The sequence below is a fragment of the Asterias rubens genome, chromosome 7, assembly GCF_902459465.1.
Source record: "Asterias rubens chromosome 7, eAstRub1.3, whole genome shotgun sequence".
NCBI lineage: Eukaryota > Metazoa > Echinodermata > Asteroidea > Forcipulatida > Asteriidae > Asterias > Asterias rubens.
In genome coordinates this window covers 21,123,935-21,144,382 of record NC_047068.1, presented here as the reverse complement: position 1 = coordinate 21,144,382, position 20,448 = coordinate 21,123,935, and the positions used below count along the sequence as shown (strand labels likewise).

Below are 20,448 nucleotides of genomic sequence, written 5' to 3'. Positions count from 1 at the left end.
CCCTATCAAAAAAGTGAATATATGTACAACCAGTGGGGCACAAAAGGGGAACAAAGAGAGGGGGTAGAGACTGGACCCCCACCCCTAACCTTCTACCCATTACCTTCTGACTATCGTCGATCATCTTCCCTCGGCAAAGTAAAAGAAGCCCAAACTTGAGGGACCTGACTCGACATGAGTTGATCTGTCCCAGTTGTAGTTTGAATAGGCCTGACAATAATTGGGACAATATTTGGGATGATTGGCTACCAATTCTGACCATAACAAAATAACAAAAATTTGCACAATTTTTAAGCATTGAATAGTACCCATTATAAAAGTGAATATATGTACAACAAGTGAGACAGGTGCACCCATTACCTTCTGGCTACCGTCGACTATCTTCCCTTTGCATTCGGGCAAAGTTAAGGAAGACCTGCTCAAGAGTGGTCTGGCTGACGGAGTAGTCTTTGATGCCGCAGCTAGTCTTGGCCCGCTCCATGGCCCCAAAGACCTGGGCCCATGTGAGCTGTGTGTTGGTGATGTGGTAGTGGACCATGCCTTGATGTTCGTCTTTCAATTTGCTTCCTGCAATTTTAGCAACAACAAAAATGTTATTAATATATAGAAAACAGTGTGAAAAGAAGCTCATAAATGTGGTGTTTTTTGGCGGAGAGATACTGTCAAGGACATCACTTTAGTGTCTGAGTCATTGGAGTGTGGGATCGAATCCCAGTCAAGACACTCGCAAGGCACAATAACTATCAATGCTGTGGCCTGATGTGGCCTAGCAGTTAACAGCATCAGACTCAAGCTCTGTTGTGGGTTCTATTTAAGCTCAGAGTGTGGGTTCGAATCCCAGTTGTGACACCTGTATCCTTAAGCAAGACACTTAACCATGACGCTTCGTCCTTTGGATGGGATGTAAAGCCGTGTTTTCCCTTGTGTTGTGTAAAGCATGTAAAAGAACCCAGCGTCCCAGTGGCTTGATTGGTAGCATATTGCGCCACAGCACCTTGTAAAGCATTACATGGTGCTTTAAAAGAATAGGTCTCATATTTCAAACGTAGTCCCAGCTTGCAGGAAAATACTGAATGTAGAAGTGCGTTGAGCTTCACTGAGTGACGGATATGCTCGCTATATAAGAAGCCACTATTATTATTATCATTGCTTCTCATCACCCAGGAGTAAATGGGTACCTGAGAGGGTAGAGAATCTTGAAGTCAAATAATTAGCAACCTGGCGCCCATTTGGCTGCTGGCGCTGCATACCCCAAAAGTGTGCCTTCAATCGAACCCAACAGCATTCAAAATCATCAGTGAATTGTTTTTGAATTTTGACTTACCAGGAAACATCTCTTCCATGAGTAATTTGAAGTTACTGAGTGTCTCACCATGCTGAGCCTTGGCTAGTACAGTGTAGCCCTGACCAAAGCGATACTTAAGATGCTGGACGCTGCCTAGACATTTAAACTGACCATTGACCATGATTGCCAGCCGTGTACATAGAGCTTCACATTCTTCCATGCTGCAAATGTGGAACATCAAAATTCAAGTTTTATTCAATCACATTTAAAACTCAGTTAATATTAACTAAATTCTGTTCAGAGTGGATTTTATAAAAACGTTAACAAATTACACATGAACTCTAACAAAACATTACAAACACTATTACACCAAGAAAGTTCAAGACACGTCATCTATCAAAACTAAGCAGTGTAAATGAAAGGATAAGATACATGTAGACAGTGTAATGTACATATAGACAGCAAACAAATGAAAGAAGGGGTATAATTTTATCAGTTAGTTTGTTTGCTAAATCCTGTCAGTATTAACAATGACTTACAATGGAAAATCATTCATAAATCTATTGATTAAAGGCAGTGGACACTATTGGTAATTACTCAAAACAATTATTATCAAAAAACCTTTCTTGGTTACGAGTAATGGGGAGAGGTTGATGGTATAAAACATTGTGAGAAACGGCTCCCTCTGAAGTGCCATAGTTTTCGAGAAAGAAGTAATTTTCCATGAATTTGATTTCGAGACCTCAAGTTTAGAACTTGAGGTCTTGAAATCAACTATCTAAATGCACACAACTTCGTGTGACAAGGGTATTTTTTCTTTCATTATTATTTCGCAAGTTCGATGACCGATTGAGTTTAAATTTTCACAGGTTTGCTATTTTATGCTTATCTTGAGATACACCAACTGTGAAGACTAGTCTTTGACAATTACCAATAGTGTCCGCTGCCTTTAACCCTTGTCACATGTGGCTACTGTCTACCACGCTTGATGTTTTTAGAGTCAAATTGCAAAAATTGCAATGATGGCATGGATGGAGTCACAATGACCTCCTATTCGTATATTAATTATGGATAGAGTTTCTTTTACCCCTCTCTTAGATCATAATGTCTACACCTTTACATACCTGTGTGATGTGAGGATAATGCACTTCCCGCTGGCGCGAATCTGAGACAGGGTGTCCCACAGTAGTCTTCTTGCTACTGGGTCCATTCCCGTTGTTGGCTCATCCAGGAAGATAATTGGTGGATCACCCATCAGTGCGATGGCCGTGCTCAACTTACGCTTATTGCCTCCACTAAAACAGCAGAGAAATAATAACAGACCAAATGAATAAGCTCTGCCTGCCTCTTGAATCAAAGTTTTAGCAAGGATTTAAAAGGGTGTCCGTGTTTGCTAGGAGTTTAGAAACTTGGGTGTCCAAATTGTTTACTTACATTACATTAACTTGTAAATGACAGATAAAACAGGGTGTCAACAATTTTAAACAGGGTGTACAAATAACACCTAGACACCCCTCTGGCTAACACTGTGCCTTGAATACACTGGGTTAATTTCACAAAGAGCTAAGATGGTTCTTAATTGCAAATTGCTTTTAACTGCCTTAAAGCAAAAGATCTGGCCCTTCACTCTTCAACAGACTCCCTGCAGAACTCAGAAAGGAAACCTCACATGCAAAATTCAAAGTTCAATTAAAGACCCACTTCTTCTGTAGCTCCTAAATTTTAATGTTTGTCTTCATTCCAACTATTTTTAGCCTGTATTTCATACACACCAGGAGTGTCAAGTCTAACAGACATGGCACATTATAAATATTCGCTATTATTATTATGCCACATTACAAATCACTTTGGCATTATTGGCAGCTCATTGCAAAATGAATCTTAGCAAATTGTGAATTACAAACTGTGAAGCAGGGTTCCACTTCACAAAGTGTGGCATAAAACTCTGCTTAGCAGTTAAGAAAGAGTTGCACTTAAGATCACTCTCAGCTCCTACAAGTCTGACACAGTAAATGCCATTATGAGTTAAGTCCATCGAACAATTTCTTGATTGTATAGCACTGCAGTTAGAACATGAGTGACCCTTGAACTCTGACCCTCATCATCATTACCTGTACGTCTTGGTGAGTTTATCTGCATGAGGATCAATAGTGAGTATCTTGAGTAGTCGGTTGACCTCATCTGGGATGTATGCCTCGGGTACACCCCTTAATCTACCATACATGGTGAGGGTTTCCCTACCTGTCATCTGGTCAATCAGGGCATCAAACTGGGGGCAGTAACCCATCCGTTGCTGGACCTGTATCAGTAAAGCAGATGGGAATCCCTTACAATGGACACATTTGACAACATAGTAGTACTTTTGACAACATAATGTAGTATTACATTTGACAACATGTAGTACTTTAGTTCCAAAAGTAAGGCAGGTGGTATTCCTTTACAATGGACATGATTGACATACTAGCACTTTTGACAACATAGTGGTACATTTAAAAACATGGTAGTACTTTTGACAACACGTAGTACATGTACGTTAGTTCCAAAAGTAAAGCAGGTGGTATTCCTTTACAATGGACACATTTAAACCATAGTAGTACATTACTTCTAAAAGGTATACCCCTCAGATTTGCCCTTGAACAAAACAAAAGTGTGTGCCTGAACATGTACATGTATGTGTAACGCACAATAGAACTGCTTAGGCACAACAATTAACTAAGCCCACCAAAATGATGCTAATCAGAATAAGGTTAACAGCCAAAAAATCACATCAGATCAGCTGTACCATCTTTGACTGTTATCCTGTTCATTTTTGCCAAGTAGAGAATTGATAAGCAATGTTTTTCTCAGGCATGATATTTGGTCCTTGAAAAAAGTAGGAGCATTTTATCGAATGAAGATCATGTCTGTTTTTTGCTGAAGTTGCTCAATATTATTGGGCCTAGAATAGAGAATAAAAAGCAAAATATTTACCCTTTTGATATCTGACTTAATGCTATAGCCATCAAGGTAAGCTGTACCAGCTGTTAGTGTCTCATCACCAGTCAGCATCTTAAATGTTGTGGTTTTCCCTGCTCCATTCACACCTTGTGTAAGGATAAACAAAAAAATAAGAAAATAGAACCAACCAAAAGGGCCTAATAAGGTACATGTATAAATGCAAAACATACCTAGCAATCTCTCTCAAAGGATTATTTCTTTAATTAGCTTTGATCCCTGCCACCAAACATGCCAAATGATTCATTTCAGTAAATAGTCTCAGAACTAACTTTTCCACTAAATTCTACGGTCAAAGAGCCTTTAATAACAAAATAATAATACAAATAACTCTTATATAGCGCATTTCACAATAACCGTATCAATGCGCTTTACATTAGCGCCCTGGTCATAGGGCCAATAACATCCCTTTTAATGTTTCTCAGCTCCCTTGGGAGTATACAACCTGGGCAACAGTTTATATCGCTCCAAAGGCTTTTTCATTCACAATATCAACCTCTACCCTCCCAGGTACCCTGGGTGAAGAGAAGCAATTATAGTAAAGTATCTTGCTCAAGGACACAAGTGTTTAACTTCATTACACCTTCGTTATGGAATGACTTACCCTATCCATATTCGCCAAGATGACTCTTCAGATTTCCAAGGGACTTTTACAGACTCATTTGTTTGAATCTTTCTTTTGTAACAATTGCTTTTAGTATTTTTGTCATTGTTGTATGCTTTGTGTTAGGCATAGTGGCTCCTGCATCATGTGCCATATAAAAGTCTCTGTTATTATTATGTTATTTATATTATTATTATATTGCCCATAACCAATCATTCTTACCAAGGAGACCAAAGCATTCTCCAAGAGGAACTCCCACTGAGATACCATCCACAGCCACCAGCCCTTGGCCTCCTCTCAAGGAGTAAACCTTCTTCAGATCCTTGATGAGAAGAGCATCCGTCTGATTCAACTCCTGGAGGGGTGTGTCTAGGATGCGGGACCTCTCACTGGCAACATCCTCATCAGCCTAGAATCAGGGTTATGAGAGAGAGAAAGTTATTTTGAAGTTTGCATATTCTTAATTACTCGGAAGAAGAAGGGGGGTTTATTATGGTCTTGGGCCTAGATATAAGCTGGCAAGAGAGAGAGACTTATTCTGATGTTTGAACTTTCAGAATTTACAGAAGAAGTGCTTTGCAGTTACGAGCCTAGACTAAAGCCTTGTTCAAACTTCCTGCGCATGCAAAGCCAATTTTGGTGATGCTATAGTTGGTGCGCACTCTTATTCAAGTAGTGATGCAAAACACGTTTGCTTTGCAGGAAGCAATTTACAGTATTTTTAACTGGGCTTGATGTTTAAACTTTCAGAATTTCTCAATCGAAGAGCTTTTCAGTGTAGAGCTTAGATTCAGAACTGTAAGAATTGTAACTAAGAGGAAAATATTATCAAGTTTAAATTTTCTGAATTTCTTGGGGTGAAGTGCTTTTACTAAGTTTGCAAGAGAGAGAGACTTGTTCTGATAACTAAGCTTCTACAATTTCTCAGGAGAAATTCTTTTCAGTGTGGGCCATAGATTTAAAAATTGTAAGAGACTTGTTCTGATGTTTGAACTTTCAGAATTTCTTGGGAGCAGTGCTTGGAGCCAAGATTCAGAACTGTAAGAACTTGGGCCAGGTATGAGTACTCAAGGTGAGAGGGTCACAAATTAATCTTAATAATACACAACACACAGGACCAATGTCTTTACGTCCCATCGAAGGATGAAGCAAAGTGTAATTGTCTTGCTTAAGGACACAAGTGTCTCGACTGAGACTCAAACCCACACTTTGCTGAACAGAAACACCAGAGTTGGAATTCGGTTCTCTTAACTGCTCAGCCACGACACTTGCAAAGGCCACAACACTTTCTAATCTTAGTAAGCCTCACCTCCACATTAATTGCTTTATCAGTTTCACTATACACCAGTCTCTTCTTCCTGCAACATAACACCTTCCTGATGCCTTGTATCATCTTCTTGAAGAGGTCTGAATCCACGACGAATACAAGCGCAAAGTATAGGACACCCTCAATGGCAAAAAATACCAGGTAGCGACCGATACCCTCCCCACTCCACGTCAGATACTCTGGGTTGTAGGAGATACCTGAAGGTGCAGGAAGCACAAAATAATATTCACTAGTTCTTATATAACGCAATTTACAAAATGTATCAATGCGCTTCACAATTGGCTATCAAGAAGGTTAATAAATGTTTACCTTATACAAGTTATAGCTTCTGAGTGTTAACCCGATAGAGACCAAAGGAGCCAGAAACAGCTTGTGCCAAAATGCTCATATCAGCTGCAAATAGCTGCAAGATCTGACCTATATGTACCAGTGTCTCAAAAAAAACTATACACTTTTGAAATGGCTGCCAAATAAAAATAAACGATTCTGGGGAAAAGGGTTTTTGTTTATGGATAGCTTAGGGTCTCAACTTTCATATCACACCAAAAAATCTGAAAATAATTCATGGCTGGGTGAGCACTGTTCACTTTTTGTGAAGTGTTTAAAATAAGGCTGTGCAGAAATTAGCCTTCCAATTTGAGAGCTTACAAAATCGAGGGTGATGTAATAAATTCATGCTCAAATACAATAAGTTTTGGTTTGCTGAGTGAAGTTTATGGTTTATTAAACCATTTTTTATATATTCATAAGTGAACAGGGAATGCATTTTTGTTCTTGTAGCATTGTAACTTTCCCTGGTAGACTCAGTGGTGTCTTCATATGAATCGCAATGGTGTGATGGCACATGTAGCAATTTCCATGTTACAAACTGTGTTTGTTTTTTAACATCTGTGACTTTTCATAAAAACCTTCATCCCGCATTTCAGTTATTATAAGACGAGTTGAACATTTCATTGGTTTTCTTAATAATCAGATGGGGATTATGTACAAAGATTGTTCAATAATACGTTTTTTTGAAAACAGGAATGTCAAAGATGTTGGCTACTTATTCTTCAGGTTACCCATTAACCTGAAGTAGCCGAAATCTTGGATTGAATTGTGTAAGGACTTACCTCTCACAAAGGGAAGGCTAATTCCTGCGCAGCCTTATTTTCAACCCTTCACAAAAGAGAGCATTGCTCACACAATCATGAATTATTTTCGGACTTTATGGTGTCAAATGAAAGTTGAGACCATTAGCTATCCATACATCTAAACCTTTTCCTCCAGAATCATATACTTTTCATTCTGCAGCCATTTCAAAAGTGTATAGATTTTTTTGAGACACACGGTATAACCACTCAAACCAAATGGTCAAAGTAAAGCTCAAAACCTGAGTTGTCATTGTCCATTGATTTCCACGATAACAAAGTATCAATGTTTTCTAAAAACAGTCATTTTTCAGACACTTTACTAACAGACAATTGTGTTGATAGCTAAACAATATAAGCCACGTCTGGGCCTATGGTTATGGTTACACATAACTGAAATTATCTCTAAAGGGTTGATAAGTACAGCCTGAATAATCCTTACCTTCAATGTCACAGTACTGCTGGCTGTATGGAACGAATGACAGGCAGATGCTAATGTGAGTGTAGTGTATATAGTAGACCTCCAGGGCAGCACCAAGACTATACAAAGGCATCAACATAAAGATCCAGTCCAGGAGCTGAGCTACATTAGTCAGCCCAAGCTCCTCGATCGACAACACTTTATAGGTAAAGTACATCAACATCGAAAGGGCAATGTTAATGATGAGGATACGGACATAGCCCGATGCAGGCTCCTTGAAGAAGAATGCTAGGAGGTAGCTGAAAGGGATGACTGCCCAACCGTGGAGAAACAGAAGGAGGTAGAGATCCCAGATGCGGCCATCCAGGGCGTAAGCATCCACTCTGCATGCCAGCATAAGGAGTCCGATCAGCACGCATGGTATCATGTAGTTGATGAGATCCCAGATGAACTTGGAGAACCAGAAGGCGACAGCGTGGACACCGCTGACGATCTGGAGGTGCTTGGCGTTGGTGTTGGCCTCCATGATGAGGAACACCCCAAAGGAGGAAGCCAAAAATGACATACCGAATACCATGGTGAATGCAATCATACTGCCCAGGCCGAAGCTTTCGGACTGCTCGGAAAATTGTTCTTCCACGGTCGCCGGGAGAGGATCGTTGATGACATTGAAGTTGTGTTGGTCGCCTAGGTAATACCTGGCATAAGCGTTGTTGATTGCGTTCAGTGAGAGAGGTGACGTGTGGTATGGTTGGTTATTATAGAATGCCATTCCAACAATCAGAGATACATTTCCCAAAGATATGTTACCGATGATAGGTGCGTCGTCGTAATATTCAAACGCTGCCGAGACAAGGTTCTTAGAATTGTACATGCCAACGCCATCCTGGCCCTGTGAGACTAAATAATCACGCATATTATGAGGAACTGATGTAACCTCATCAATGTCCACAACTTGCGTTCCTGTACCATCAAACTGTCGCAGGTACGACTGGCCTAAACTTTTCGTCACCTGGGAGGAAAAGTTTAATCCCTTTGAGAATTGAGCGATGCCTTCTTTGTACGGAGTAGCGCTTATGATTAGGGGTGGTGAGATGTACCACTGGGGTGACACAAGGAGTAAGACAACAGCGATGGCGGTGTTTAAGAGAGGTACGCAGAGTTGGACGGACGCTAGAATCACGTTGCGTCTGCTGTGCAGAATGTGCTTGACAAGCATGGCTCTGAACTGCTGCAGGTAGAGTTTAAGGCCGGTGTTCCGACGCTGCTTTGTTGTCAGCTGGGTCTTGCTGGAATACTGGCCACCTAGAGATAATAATGACAAGTAAGCAAGTGAATGAAAAACATGAAAAATGCATCTACATGTAGGGGCATCAATCCGTCTTGAAAGATGGGGGGGGGGGGAGACATAACATTTACGGCGTGGGGTCTGGGGCCCGCTTTTTTTAGCCGGTAGATGCTCTCTGATGCAATCTAGGAAGTCTGAGGGGTGATGTGCCCCCCTCCCAGATGTCTATTTCAATCTATAACGACCCTATTTTCTATGGTTATTGTACCTAAAAAACAACTCAATTATAGCTTTGTAATATCCCCCCCCCTGACTGACGCCAATGTCTACATGTAGCTTCAACTTATAAACAGTACAAAATGAAAAGGGTAGGGGATTCTTTGTATTCGGTTATTCTTTCACTATTTATAAAGAATTGCAATCTACTGCAACAAAGAGTGTACAACTCAAAACTCTGTACGTATTTTATTTTACAAGGGGGGGGGGGTTCTTGACATTTCCATTTACAAAAGCAAAAGAAGCAGAAAAAAAACAACTTTCAGAAAATGTCTGTAAATCCATATTTCCTTCTTTCAGTTTAGGTTTGATCCCTAAGGTCAAGGTTTAGGTCAAGTCTCCAAGCTTCACTGACAATTTGTATAAATTAAGGTTGAGCAATTTTTTTTAATAGAGCAGGTCTTGAAACTGTGACCTTCGGATTTTTCTAGGAAATTTATGTCCTGTGGATATTCTGTCCCCCATATGGGAAATTAACATGCGCTAAAGGAAGATGATTCAATAGAGGGTGCTATCAGAAGAAGGTTTGTACACAGTTTGTGCCACATGGGGGACATAACGGCACTCTACCAACTGAGACAAAGATGTGCATATTAACAATACCTTGTTTGCCATCATAATCATTCGACATGGCCATGTCCACAAACGCCATATCAGTGGTCTGAACTTCCTTGTGTATGTCATCCATTGATCCATAGCGCGCTGGCTTTGTGGTGGAGCCCGGGGTGGACTGTATCCCAATAGTTTGCCCATTCTGCCTGATATGTTCCTTGGATGGTAGCAGGCCATTGGTTAATCGTTGGCTCGGTACTGAGTTGTGGTGTAGCTTCCCCGACAAGGTGCTGTCAGAATTTTCACCAACTCTGAAATTCAAGCAAAATAATAATACATGGTTCTTATAAAGCACTTGATCAAACCCCTAGGGGCGTATCAAATCCCTCAGTAGTTTTCCTGCAAGGTATTGTGAAGTGGAGCTATGTTTTTAAGTATGGGACCTAAAGCACCAATATCACCAAGGTGGTGCTGTGGCGCAATATGCTCCCGATCAGATTACAAACACCAGGGCGAACCCGTTCTCTTAACGATAAATGCACTGGGTTCTTTTACGTGCTTTACATAACACATGGGAGCTACAGAAAGCATGACAATTATGTCTTTTGTGGGAGGGCATGCTGATTAGTCAATAATGAACTTGATGGAGTATGATGACTTCCAAAATTAGGGCTCTGCCGTTACCTCAATATAATAAAATTTGGACACAAACATGTGTTTGGCAATGAAAAAGAAAGTCGCAAGGCAGGCAGGTCACTGGTAGTGGTGGGTCACAACATAATCCAAAACACCAAGCCTTGGACACCAGCGAAATAGCCAGGGGAAAAACATAGACTGTATCCTGGCCCCGGCCGCGCGACTCCCCGTGCAATTCGCTGGGGCATCGTGGCCGGTGGCCGCTGTAGAAGGCGAGGCCTGTACTAAATGGCACTCAACATAATGATGATGATGGTAATCAGATTTTTTAGTTTTTTACCCCAAAGCAAAATTTTAATTGTTTTCTTAATACTCACTTGATGAAGACTTCTTCCATGGTGGTGATGGATGCACCATAGCTACTGATACCCAATACTTTCTTGTTCTCCTCAAGATGTGTGAAGAGAGCCTCAAAGGTGTCAGAGGCCTCATTGGGCAGGATGAAGGACAGCTCAGCGCCGACGTTACTCTCCATGGACGCCGTGGGGATGTAGGAATGGATCAAGTCAGCCACTTGATTGACGTTACACTGAGGGGACTTGACCATCACCATGTGGTAGCCAACACCTGGAAGTGGACAAGACACACAAGTCAGGTTGTGGCGTGTGGTGGCCTAGCTCACCAGACCTCACCAGACCCAAGCTTTGATGTTGTCAACAGAAGAGTGTGGGTTGGAATCCCAGTCACAGTTGTGCCCTTGAGCAAGGAACTGAACCATAATTGCTCCATAAAAAGTTGGGAAGGTAGTGCATGCTGCCATGCTCCTAGTGGATGATACCTATGCTTACATGTACATCCTTGTATTAAACCCAGAGGTAAGTGGCATCCTGTCCCTGGTGACAGTTGATTTGGGTTGATGGCCAAATTCAGTCAAGTGTAGCCTTCACCTTGAAGTGGCTGTTTGGCCTTGTGATATTAGACGATATCTCATTAAAACTTTTGTTGAGTAGCCAGGCTTACAACTTGGTCAAGTTTGATCAATTATTAACCTTCCTATTATAAATGGTAAATTGTGGAGCCCACTCTTGTACCATCCAAACACTTTACCCATTTCCACTAATCCTGTACACTTTGATCAAATGGTATTAGCTATACACCAATCCAGGCGCCCAATGAGCGCGCAAGTGTTGAGCACCGCGCACCATTTGCTGCGCTTTCTTCAGTGCCTAGATTATGCACAAAAAGACACCGCAGTTGTTAGTTTTTTCAATAGAGGGCGCTACCAATTTTGCCAAAAAGTCTACCGCAACCTCTTTGCACAAGGTCTTTTGCAGCTTGACTTCTTCCCTTGGTCTCAGAATATTTTTACAAGAATCACTCACCGTATTTCTTCTTAAGGAAGAGCGAAGTCCCAAAACACTGGAGTTCTCCTTCAGCCATGATGGCAATGCGATCACCCAGTAGGTCAGCCTCATCCATGTGGTGAGTGGTCAGGAGTATGGTACGGCCATCCCGGTGGTTCTCTAGAAGGTCCCAGGTTGACCGCCGGGCATCAGGATCCATGCCCGAGGTGGGCTCATCTAACATTACAACCTGATCAAGAAAAAGTTCAGCATTGTTTATTGTATTTGTTTAGTGGGCATTTTAAAACAATGTCTTGTTGGGTATTGTAAATGCCCCCATATTGGTTCGCTCTGTATCCATTACATTGTATTATTTTTATTTCATTATTAATTTTTATTTCTTTAATTATTTTTCTCAACCAGTTCTTGATTGTCTTTGACTTATATTTTTTGTCCAATTATGTTTACTATTCTCCTTTTGTTCAACACTATGGAAATAAATATCGATTTAAATTGATGATTAAAATTATTGACCACACAGTTAATGATTCTTACTTCAGGCAGCTAACCCCTCCCATTGAGACTGGGACCCCACCATGCAAAGATTCAAAACCTAGTTACCTTTGAGTCAGCGATCAGGGCAATAGCCACCGACAGCTTACGTTTCATTCCGCCAGACAGTGACTTGGAATATTGTTTCCTTTTATCCTGTAGACCTGTAGCTTCAATGTAGTGCTCAGTCTCTTTCTTTACTTCTGCTGTAGAAAGTCCTTTAAGCTAGTAGCAGGCAGAGTACAATAAAAAAGAAACAGAACAATTGTGAATAAGTGATTGAAAGCTTTGATTGTGGTAGGTTCGAGTTCATGCAAAGTTGTCTAGATAAGGGGCTAGGCTCGCCTTTAATCAAGGCGCACGCGGCGGCAGCACCCCCAGATGTCATGCACAAAAAAATACCAGTGCGAGTGGCGAAGCGCCTTTACGTGTAGAGACTCGTTTATGTAATCAGTTATTCATATATGCACCATATATTATTATGTTACCCTCAGCTTGTGACTTTTTAGCGCACCATTTGTGTGTGTGGGTGATAAGGCGTGTACTGCGGTGTGTGATTTACAGTATGGTGTTATTATTCTTATTGGCCAACAACTAATCACGCTCATGCATTACATTTCTCCCACCAAAATCTGTGGCAAAAAAGTAAAGAAAAAGATAAGGCCCCAAAACGAGTTGCTCAAGGCGCTTTGCGTCTTCACAGCTCGCGCTGATCTTGTTTGTGTGTTGAGCTTGACATCTGCGAGTGCCGCGTGCGCCTTGACTAAAGGCTAGGACTAGGCTGGTTATATTCCTCAATTTGAAAGTGCCTTTTGGATATAAGCATAAGTTTAGTCCTGTTTATATGTGTAAAATCAATGCAATATACCAGACATTTGTTAACCCTATTGGTTTTCTTTTCAGTAAAATGTCTGAAAAAATGTTCAAAGCTCTTTCACCATCTTATCATTTTACATGTACGTAAATACCCAATTTCTGGGGTTTGGGTTTTTTTTTTTTTGGGTGGGGGGAGAGAGAGTATGATTTACCTTCCCAAAGAAATACAAGTGCTCCTCTACAGTCAGATCATCATAGAGTACATCGTGTTGAGGGCAGAGTCCAAGACTAGACCTGACCCCCTCCAGATTGCCCCTGATGCTACATCCATTCAGGAAGGCTGTGCCGCTAGTGGGTGGGATGAATCCAGTCAGCATGGACATCGTGGTGGTCTTACCTGCGCCGTTGTGACCCAGCAGGACAGTGATCTGACCCTTGTACATGTTCATGGAGACATTGTTGACTGCGGATTTGTTCTTGAACACCTGCGTTGATAAAAGGAATAAGTAGTTTGTGGAGTATATATTTGGTTTGCGGTAACACCATGTCTGTATCTACTTGCCAGGTAGTGTTTTCTCTTAACAGAACTGTCTTGCTTTATATTCTACTACTGCAGAGTAGTATCGGATTGTTCGGGAGACTTCTCAGTTCTGAAAAACACTGTACTGCTTGTTAACTGGGAAGGTATAGCAAATTAGTTTATGGAGTTTAATCACTTTTTAGAATTAAACAACAAACTGAGATTGATGAAACTATTGCAAGTTTTAATGTTGAGACCATTCAAGAACTCACTTTCGGCAGTAAATTAAATAACAAGAAGTTCCTTGATCTATGTATAACGATATTATTATTTGTGTTACTCTTAAACTGACAAAACCCAGCATAAATGCCTGGGGTGATTATTATATTGATACCTTGCTGAGATTCCTGATTTGTATTCCAGCCTTGATGTTGGTTGGTTCCTCCTCAAAGAACCCTGAGTTAGCACCTGGCAGCTGCATGGAGAAACCATCTCCTTCCAAGACCTCCACAATGATGGGGGAACCACACCAGTAAGATGGCTACATAAACAAACAGCAAGAATTAGGAATTGAGTTTGAAGCATATGTTTTACCACACTTTTACAATCTGATCTTTAAGTCTTTTAGAAAAAGATTTTTTTTTTTTAAAGCAATCGCACAACATCGGTAAACAGTATTGTCCAAAGGCCCACACTTCATGTATCACAACTTATATATAAAATAACAAACCTGTGAAAATTTAGGCTCAATCGGTCATCGGAGTCGGGAGAAAATAACGGGAAAACCCACCCTTGTTTCCGCACATTTCGCCGTGTCATGACATGTGTTTACATGTATATCGAGAATTGATATTGTTTTAATGTTTTCTCAAAAAGTAAAGCATTTCATGGAATAATATTTCAAGGGAAGTCTTTCACCATTACCTTCTGTAAACCCTGTAAGTTATTTGTAAATCTGTGAACTTTAAATTTTTGTTCTGTTCGGAAAGTGTCCAATGGCTTTAAATACCTTTATCTGGAGGGTAACAGTAAACAAGTCAAACTTTCCCAAAGTCAAGTCACTTCTGAAGTTACACACATGTATTTTTTACTCAAGTCAATTCAAGTCACGAGTAATTTTTGTCCAATTCAAGTCAAGTAAAAAGTCAATTAGTTCAAGTCATGTCAAGCATTTCTTTAAAATGGCACTGGACACCTTTGGTAATTGTTAATATTTGAAGTATTCTCACTTGGTGTATGCTAACATGTGCATAAAATAAAAAACCTATGAAAATTATGACTCAATTGTTCATCGACGTTGTAAAAGAATAACAAAAGTTGGGATACCTCAAGTGAGAATACTGGTCTAAGCGTAACAAACGAATTGTAACTTGATTCCACCCTGACCTTTAAGAAGAAATTCCATCCTAGTGGTACTCCAAACTCTCCAGGGAAGACCGCCTCCACGTACCAGGTGAAAACGCCATAGAGGATGATGTCTAAGACCATCATCATCATAACCTGCAGTAACGTGAAGTCATCATCCACGGAGAAAGGCTTGTTGATTGTATCCCATTGGATACCTTCACCTACAACAACAAGGAGCGGAAACCATAACGAAAAAAGGTGAAAATATTCAGTAGGGCTAATACAATAGAAATAGAACCCGGAGAATGCCAAGTGCGACTTTCTGTGTGATTTCTCCATGAACATTGACCAATGGAAACACGTAAAGACAGTCTACATGTATGAGCGTTCACGTGATGATCCATACACACTAAAAACACATCTGTGCAATAAGGGTGTTTTATCTTTCATTGTTTTCATGCAACTTTGATGACGGATTGAGCCCAAATTTACTCAGGTTTGATATTTTATATGCATAATGTCGGGATACACCATGTGAGAACACTGGTCTTTGACAATTACCAAAGGTGTCCAGTGTCGTCAAAGAATGTTGCAGATTTCTCCTTTATGGAATACAATAATGAAACAATGATCAAGCAAACTCGAACTTGCTTTAACTTAGTCCTAAATACCATAACAGTTTTCATGGTGTATGTTTGAGTATTAGTTTATCTAGTGTGTACAAACTTATTATTTAACTATGTTGTGGCCCAATTGTAGAAATGGCCTAATTATAGTTTGGCCCTGGCCAACTGCAAATGGCTCTGATCAACTCCAAATGGGTCTGACCAACTCCAAATGGGCCAGCCCAACTGCAAATGGGTAGCCCAACTACAAATGGGTAGCCCAATTGCAAATGGGTAGCCCAACTGCAAATGGGTAGCCCAACTGTAAATGGGCATGCCCAACTACAAATGGGTCGGACCAACTACAAATGGGCCTGGCCAACTGAGCATGGGCCTGCCCAACTGTGGCACAGTTGTTGTTTGTGTTAAAAGGGCCTGCCCAACTGCCCATGGTCCTGCCCAACTGCGGCACAGTTGTTGTTGGTGTTACATTGGGCATAGTGTTTGCCTTGTCCTTCTGTGTGTGTGTGCAGGTGTGTGCAAATGTCATCTTTGTCCGAGTGATTATTCAAGAAGAAATAGAAATAGAACCCGGAGAATGCTGAGTGCGACATTCTGTGTTTGATTTCATCATGAACATTGACCAATGAAAACACGTAGAAACAGTCTACAAATGTATGTGCGTTCACATGATGATCATATTACCATACACGCGTGTCACATAGTGCGATAAGCCGCGTCCACAGACGATTTTATATTTAGCGCTAATAAAGTACAGTGCTGTTATTATTATATTAATAATAACTGAAGTAGTTGGTGGGGATAGTGACTGGGCCACATTGGGTAATATACTTTGTGGGGTGTTGATGCCGAGCGGTCTAGCACACCAGGCTGTGGTGTTGTCAGCAGCAGATTGGGTGTTCCATTCCCAGACATAACACTTGTGGGAATTTTTAATTTTATTTTAAACAATTTGTGAGTTTTTGTACAGATTTTGCCTGGTTATTGTTTTTTAACTCCATTTTTCTTAACTCTGTAACAACTTTGTAAATTTCAATGTTGTCAACCTTTTAGTTGTTTTTTATTCAGATTAAATAAACCATTGTTAAAAGTCAACAGATGCAAATTGGGATGTGAAAAGTGCATATTAAAAACTTATTATTACTATTATCAAAAAAATATATACAATTATAAAAAGACACTTTACCTGTGCCTTCAAAGAGTGCAATAATCTGAGCTCCAAGACCCATGGCTGTATTTGAGATGAGACAGGAGGCAATCTTGCCTGGTAATGACAGACCCTGGTAGAAGAGAAGCAGGAAGTAATAGGGCATGTAGGAGATGAACCAAAACACACCGGCTGCTACTGCTGCAGAGTTTGCTGAAGAAGCAGAAATAAAATAGTATTAATACATCATTCTTGCAAAGCGCATTCCGTCAAAGGCAAGACCACAACGTGCTGTCAGGCATGAAATTACCTACACAAGAAACCCTTTACAAGCAGCTTGTACCAAAATGTCCAAAGCCACAAATGGCCGCACGGTTTGACCCACTTTCATTCACACAAAGAGGCCTAATTAACGCTCATGTTTGAATATGAAATTTTTCCAGTGTATAGTATGTTTAGTATCTCAATCTAAACACAACATTTAATTTTGCAGTGCCCTTTTTCATCGTTTGGGTCAATTCACAGGGTGATGCATGATACTTGATTGTGTAACCAACCAAACATTGCCTGTGTAGAAACACAGGTTAATGCATGATTTGGTTCCCACCACTCATTAAATGTTTATGCAGTGCATTTATAATGGGTGAAGGAGAAACTTTACATTTTTGTATACACTTACACATAATATCGTTTGAATATTTTATACCACTTACTATTTTTATAATGTGGGTTACTGCTGGACACCTTTGAAAAACAGTGTTATGCACTAACTTTGAGTTATTATTTGAGTGAGAAATCACCTCTTTCTCAAAAACTATGTTACTTCAAATTTGAGGAAAATTGCTTTCTTTCTCAAAAAACACATTACTTCAGAGGGAGCCGTTTCTCACAATGTTTTACATTATCAACCTCTCCCCATTACTCGTTGCCAAGTAAGGTTTTATGCTAAGAATTATTATGAGTAATTACAATAGTCCCCTCCCCATTGCCTTTAAGTGAACTATTGATGAAGTCAAACGACATTACTCGCACTCACCTTTACTGAACAGTGAACTTATAGCAAAGCTGTACATGATGCTGAGAACAGCGTACAGCATCAAGAAGACAAATATGATAGAGGGGTCACTGTTGGTGACTACGGCCGCATTGAGGTCACCAACCTTGATGCAAAACATCATCGTCATCAGAGAAACGGTGATAATCAGATAGATGAAGTATTTGATGAACCATGCTGACCAGTGAACCCAGTTGGACAGACCCATCATTTTCATAGATTCCTGAATGGGTGGTGGGTAGGGGGGGGGGAAGGATGACATGTTTACTGTTAGCAATCAGAATCTGGTTCTGGATAAATATTCTCAACGCTCTAATTGTAGCCAAACAAGAAGAGAGGATGATGAAGAAATGTCAGTTTAAGATGTGGGAAGAAAACTCAAGAAAATTATTCCAAGTTGACCACCAGCGTGGCATCAGTCACTGCGTGTGACACGCGTGCAAGGGGTCAATAGTGCCCCCGGTGGGATTCAGGTCCCAGAGGTGGAAGGGAGGCAAGATATCACTACACCAATCTAAGGTAGACAAATCAGTTTTGGGATAGGGCTGGTCTCAACATACAAGTCACAAGTAGTCCAGTGGTTAGACTGCAGGACTTGCAATTACAAGGTTGTGGGTTCGAATCCCTAAAGCTAACCACTGATTTCACAATGACTAGAGTAAATATTATCGTCTAGTTTGAATCACAATTTCTTGATTAGAAACTAAAACAACTGTTCAGTTTAAGATGTGGGGGAAAAACCCCAATAAGGAAAACCCACGCAATTAGGTAGGGACTGAAAACCCAAGCCACATGCAAAGCTATGATCTGAGGTGGGATTTAAACTGAGTCTACAGAGGTGGGAAAGAAACCACTGAGGCCTTCTGATCCCTTTATGGTTAGTTGAGCCATAAAATTGGAGACTATTAGACGGGGCTATTAGACAGAGAATAATTTGCTTAGCAGGAAAAAAAGTCACAGCCTCTTTGGCTTATGATCCACTTACAGATTTCTTCTTGCTTAGCAACTTTGTGTGCTGACTAGCTTTTGAAATGATATTGAGATATTGGACACACAATTGTATTCATTGTTGTATTGGCCATTTTAAGATATTTAGATTCTTTGGGTTTCTGTTCATTTTGTATTTTATTTATTCATTTTTTGCTTTCTTGCTCCTTTTATCCTGTTTAATATTATGTGAATTTCATTATTTATTATCCAGTCAGTTTCCCTTGTGGTTTATATTAATTATTTATTGTACATTTTGCCTTGTTTTTGTCAAATAAATAATAATAACTGTAATCATTCAACAAGATAAATAGAAAGCTGTCTTGTACCTTGAGTCTCTTCTCCTTCTCATAGGTAACACTCTTGGCGATGTTGAGGGCTACGAGCACCAGACTGACCATAATGAGATCAGGAAAAGATGACTGAAGTACAATGACGTAGAGGTCTTCAAAATACGGAGGGTACGGGTACCGCTGCATCAATGTAGCATGGTTGAGACTGGCGCCCTGAAACTGGAGAACAGCCATGTCTATAGCATTCTGTAGAGTCAGGAAACCCTCACGATAGTAGGCTGTTAAGATAATACAAAAACAAATTCAATTTAAAATAGCATTTCATTTAGTTCAGAAGGCTTTTTCAAACACAATATCAAGCTCTCCATTTTTACCCCTGGATGAAGAGAAGCAATTAGTAAAGCATCTTGCTCAAGGACACGTGTCATGACCAGGATTCAAACCCACATGCTGATGACTAAACCATCAGAGATTGACTTTGATGCTCCAAACCGCTCGGCCATGACACCCTAATAAATAAAAAATACAAATCCTGTTCATATTACTTGATTCCCCTGTGGCTGCCCCGGGAAATAATGATAGGCCTTTTCACACAAAAGCGGTAAAATCCCAGGGTATACTTGAAACATGCAACCAGAACCCAGTGGAATAGGGACACAGTGTGAAAGTGCACTGGGATAAAACAAATACATGTGGTCTCCCCAGGGCTACATGTAGATTCCAAGCAGATGTGTGAAAGGGGCTATAGAAATAAAAGGAGAGTGCTAGAATCCCCTACCTGGTACCCCTCCATACAAATCATCCTTGTTTCTGGGTCCAGGCACCTGGTAGAATGGAAACAGATCCTCTGTCTGCCACTGGGACATGCTGTTCTCATTCTCCACATTCCTCATGGAGTTACTTAGGCGGATGCTGTAGGTCATGTTGGGCGGGGCCGTTTGTCCGTCATCTGTGAAGTCGTTCTTGAAGATGATGCCACCGAGGATGTTATTTGAGGAGGAGAGTGTCATCGCCTCAAGGAGTTCCTCTTCGGAATCGAAACCTACAGCTGTGGGGAACAAAAAAGGGGGAAAGTTGAGAATCACATTCTTGCAAGGCCCACTTCCATAAAGCTATCAAGCAGAAAGCAAATTTCTTGGCTAAGCAAAAAATGACAGAGGGACCAGTCTGAGCAATTGTAACTGTATGGTGTTCTGATGACCTATTTTTTCTGAGCAAAAGTTGTTTGTGCTAAGCAACTGATTGCGCTT

General features: G+C 40.6%; 1 protein-coding gene across 1 annotated transcript; it reads right to left on the bottom strand.

Moving 5' to 3' along the window:
* Positions 1-7: 7 nt before the first annotated feature.
* Positions 8-20,136, bottom strand: LOC117292875 (ATP-binding cassette sub-family A member 3-like). Its single transcript, XM_033775044.1, has 19 exons — positions 19,977-20,136; positions 19,235-19,476; positions 17,901-18,141; positions 16,904-17,077; positions 15,131-15,312; positions 14,139-14,285; positions 13,437-13,709; positions 12,478-12,633; positions 11,896-12,106; positions 10,891-11,140; positions 9,929-10,188; positions 7,783-9,066; positions 6,193-6,407; positions 5,106-5,292; positions 4,256-4,368; positions 3,397-3,584; positions 2,410-2,580; positions 1,325-1,506; positions 8-567 (listed from the first exon to the last, which is right to left on the bottom strand). Exons 1-19 carry the CDS (start codon positions 20,119-20,121, stop codon positions 368-370), a joined length of 4,821 nt encoding a protein of 1,606 aa, XP_033630935.1. The 5' UTR covers positions 20,122-20,136; the 3' UTR covers positions 8-367.
* Between the last annotated feature and the right edge of the window lie 312 nt (positions 20,137-20,448).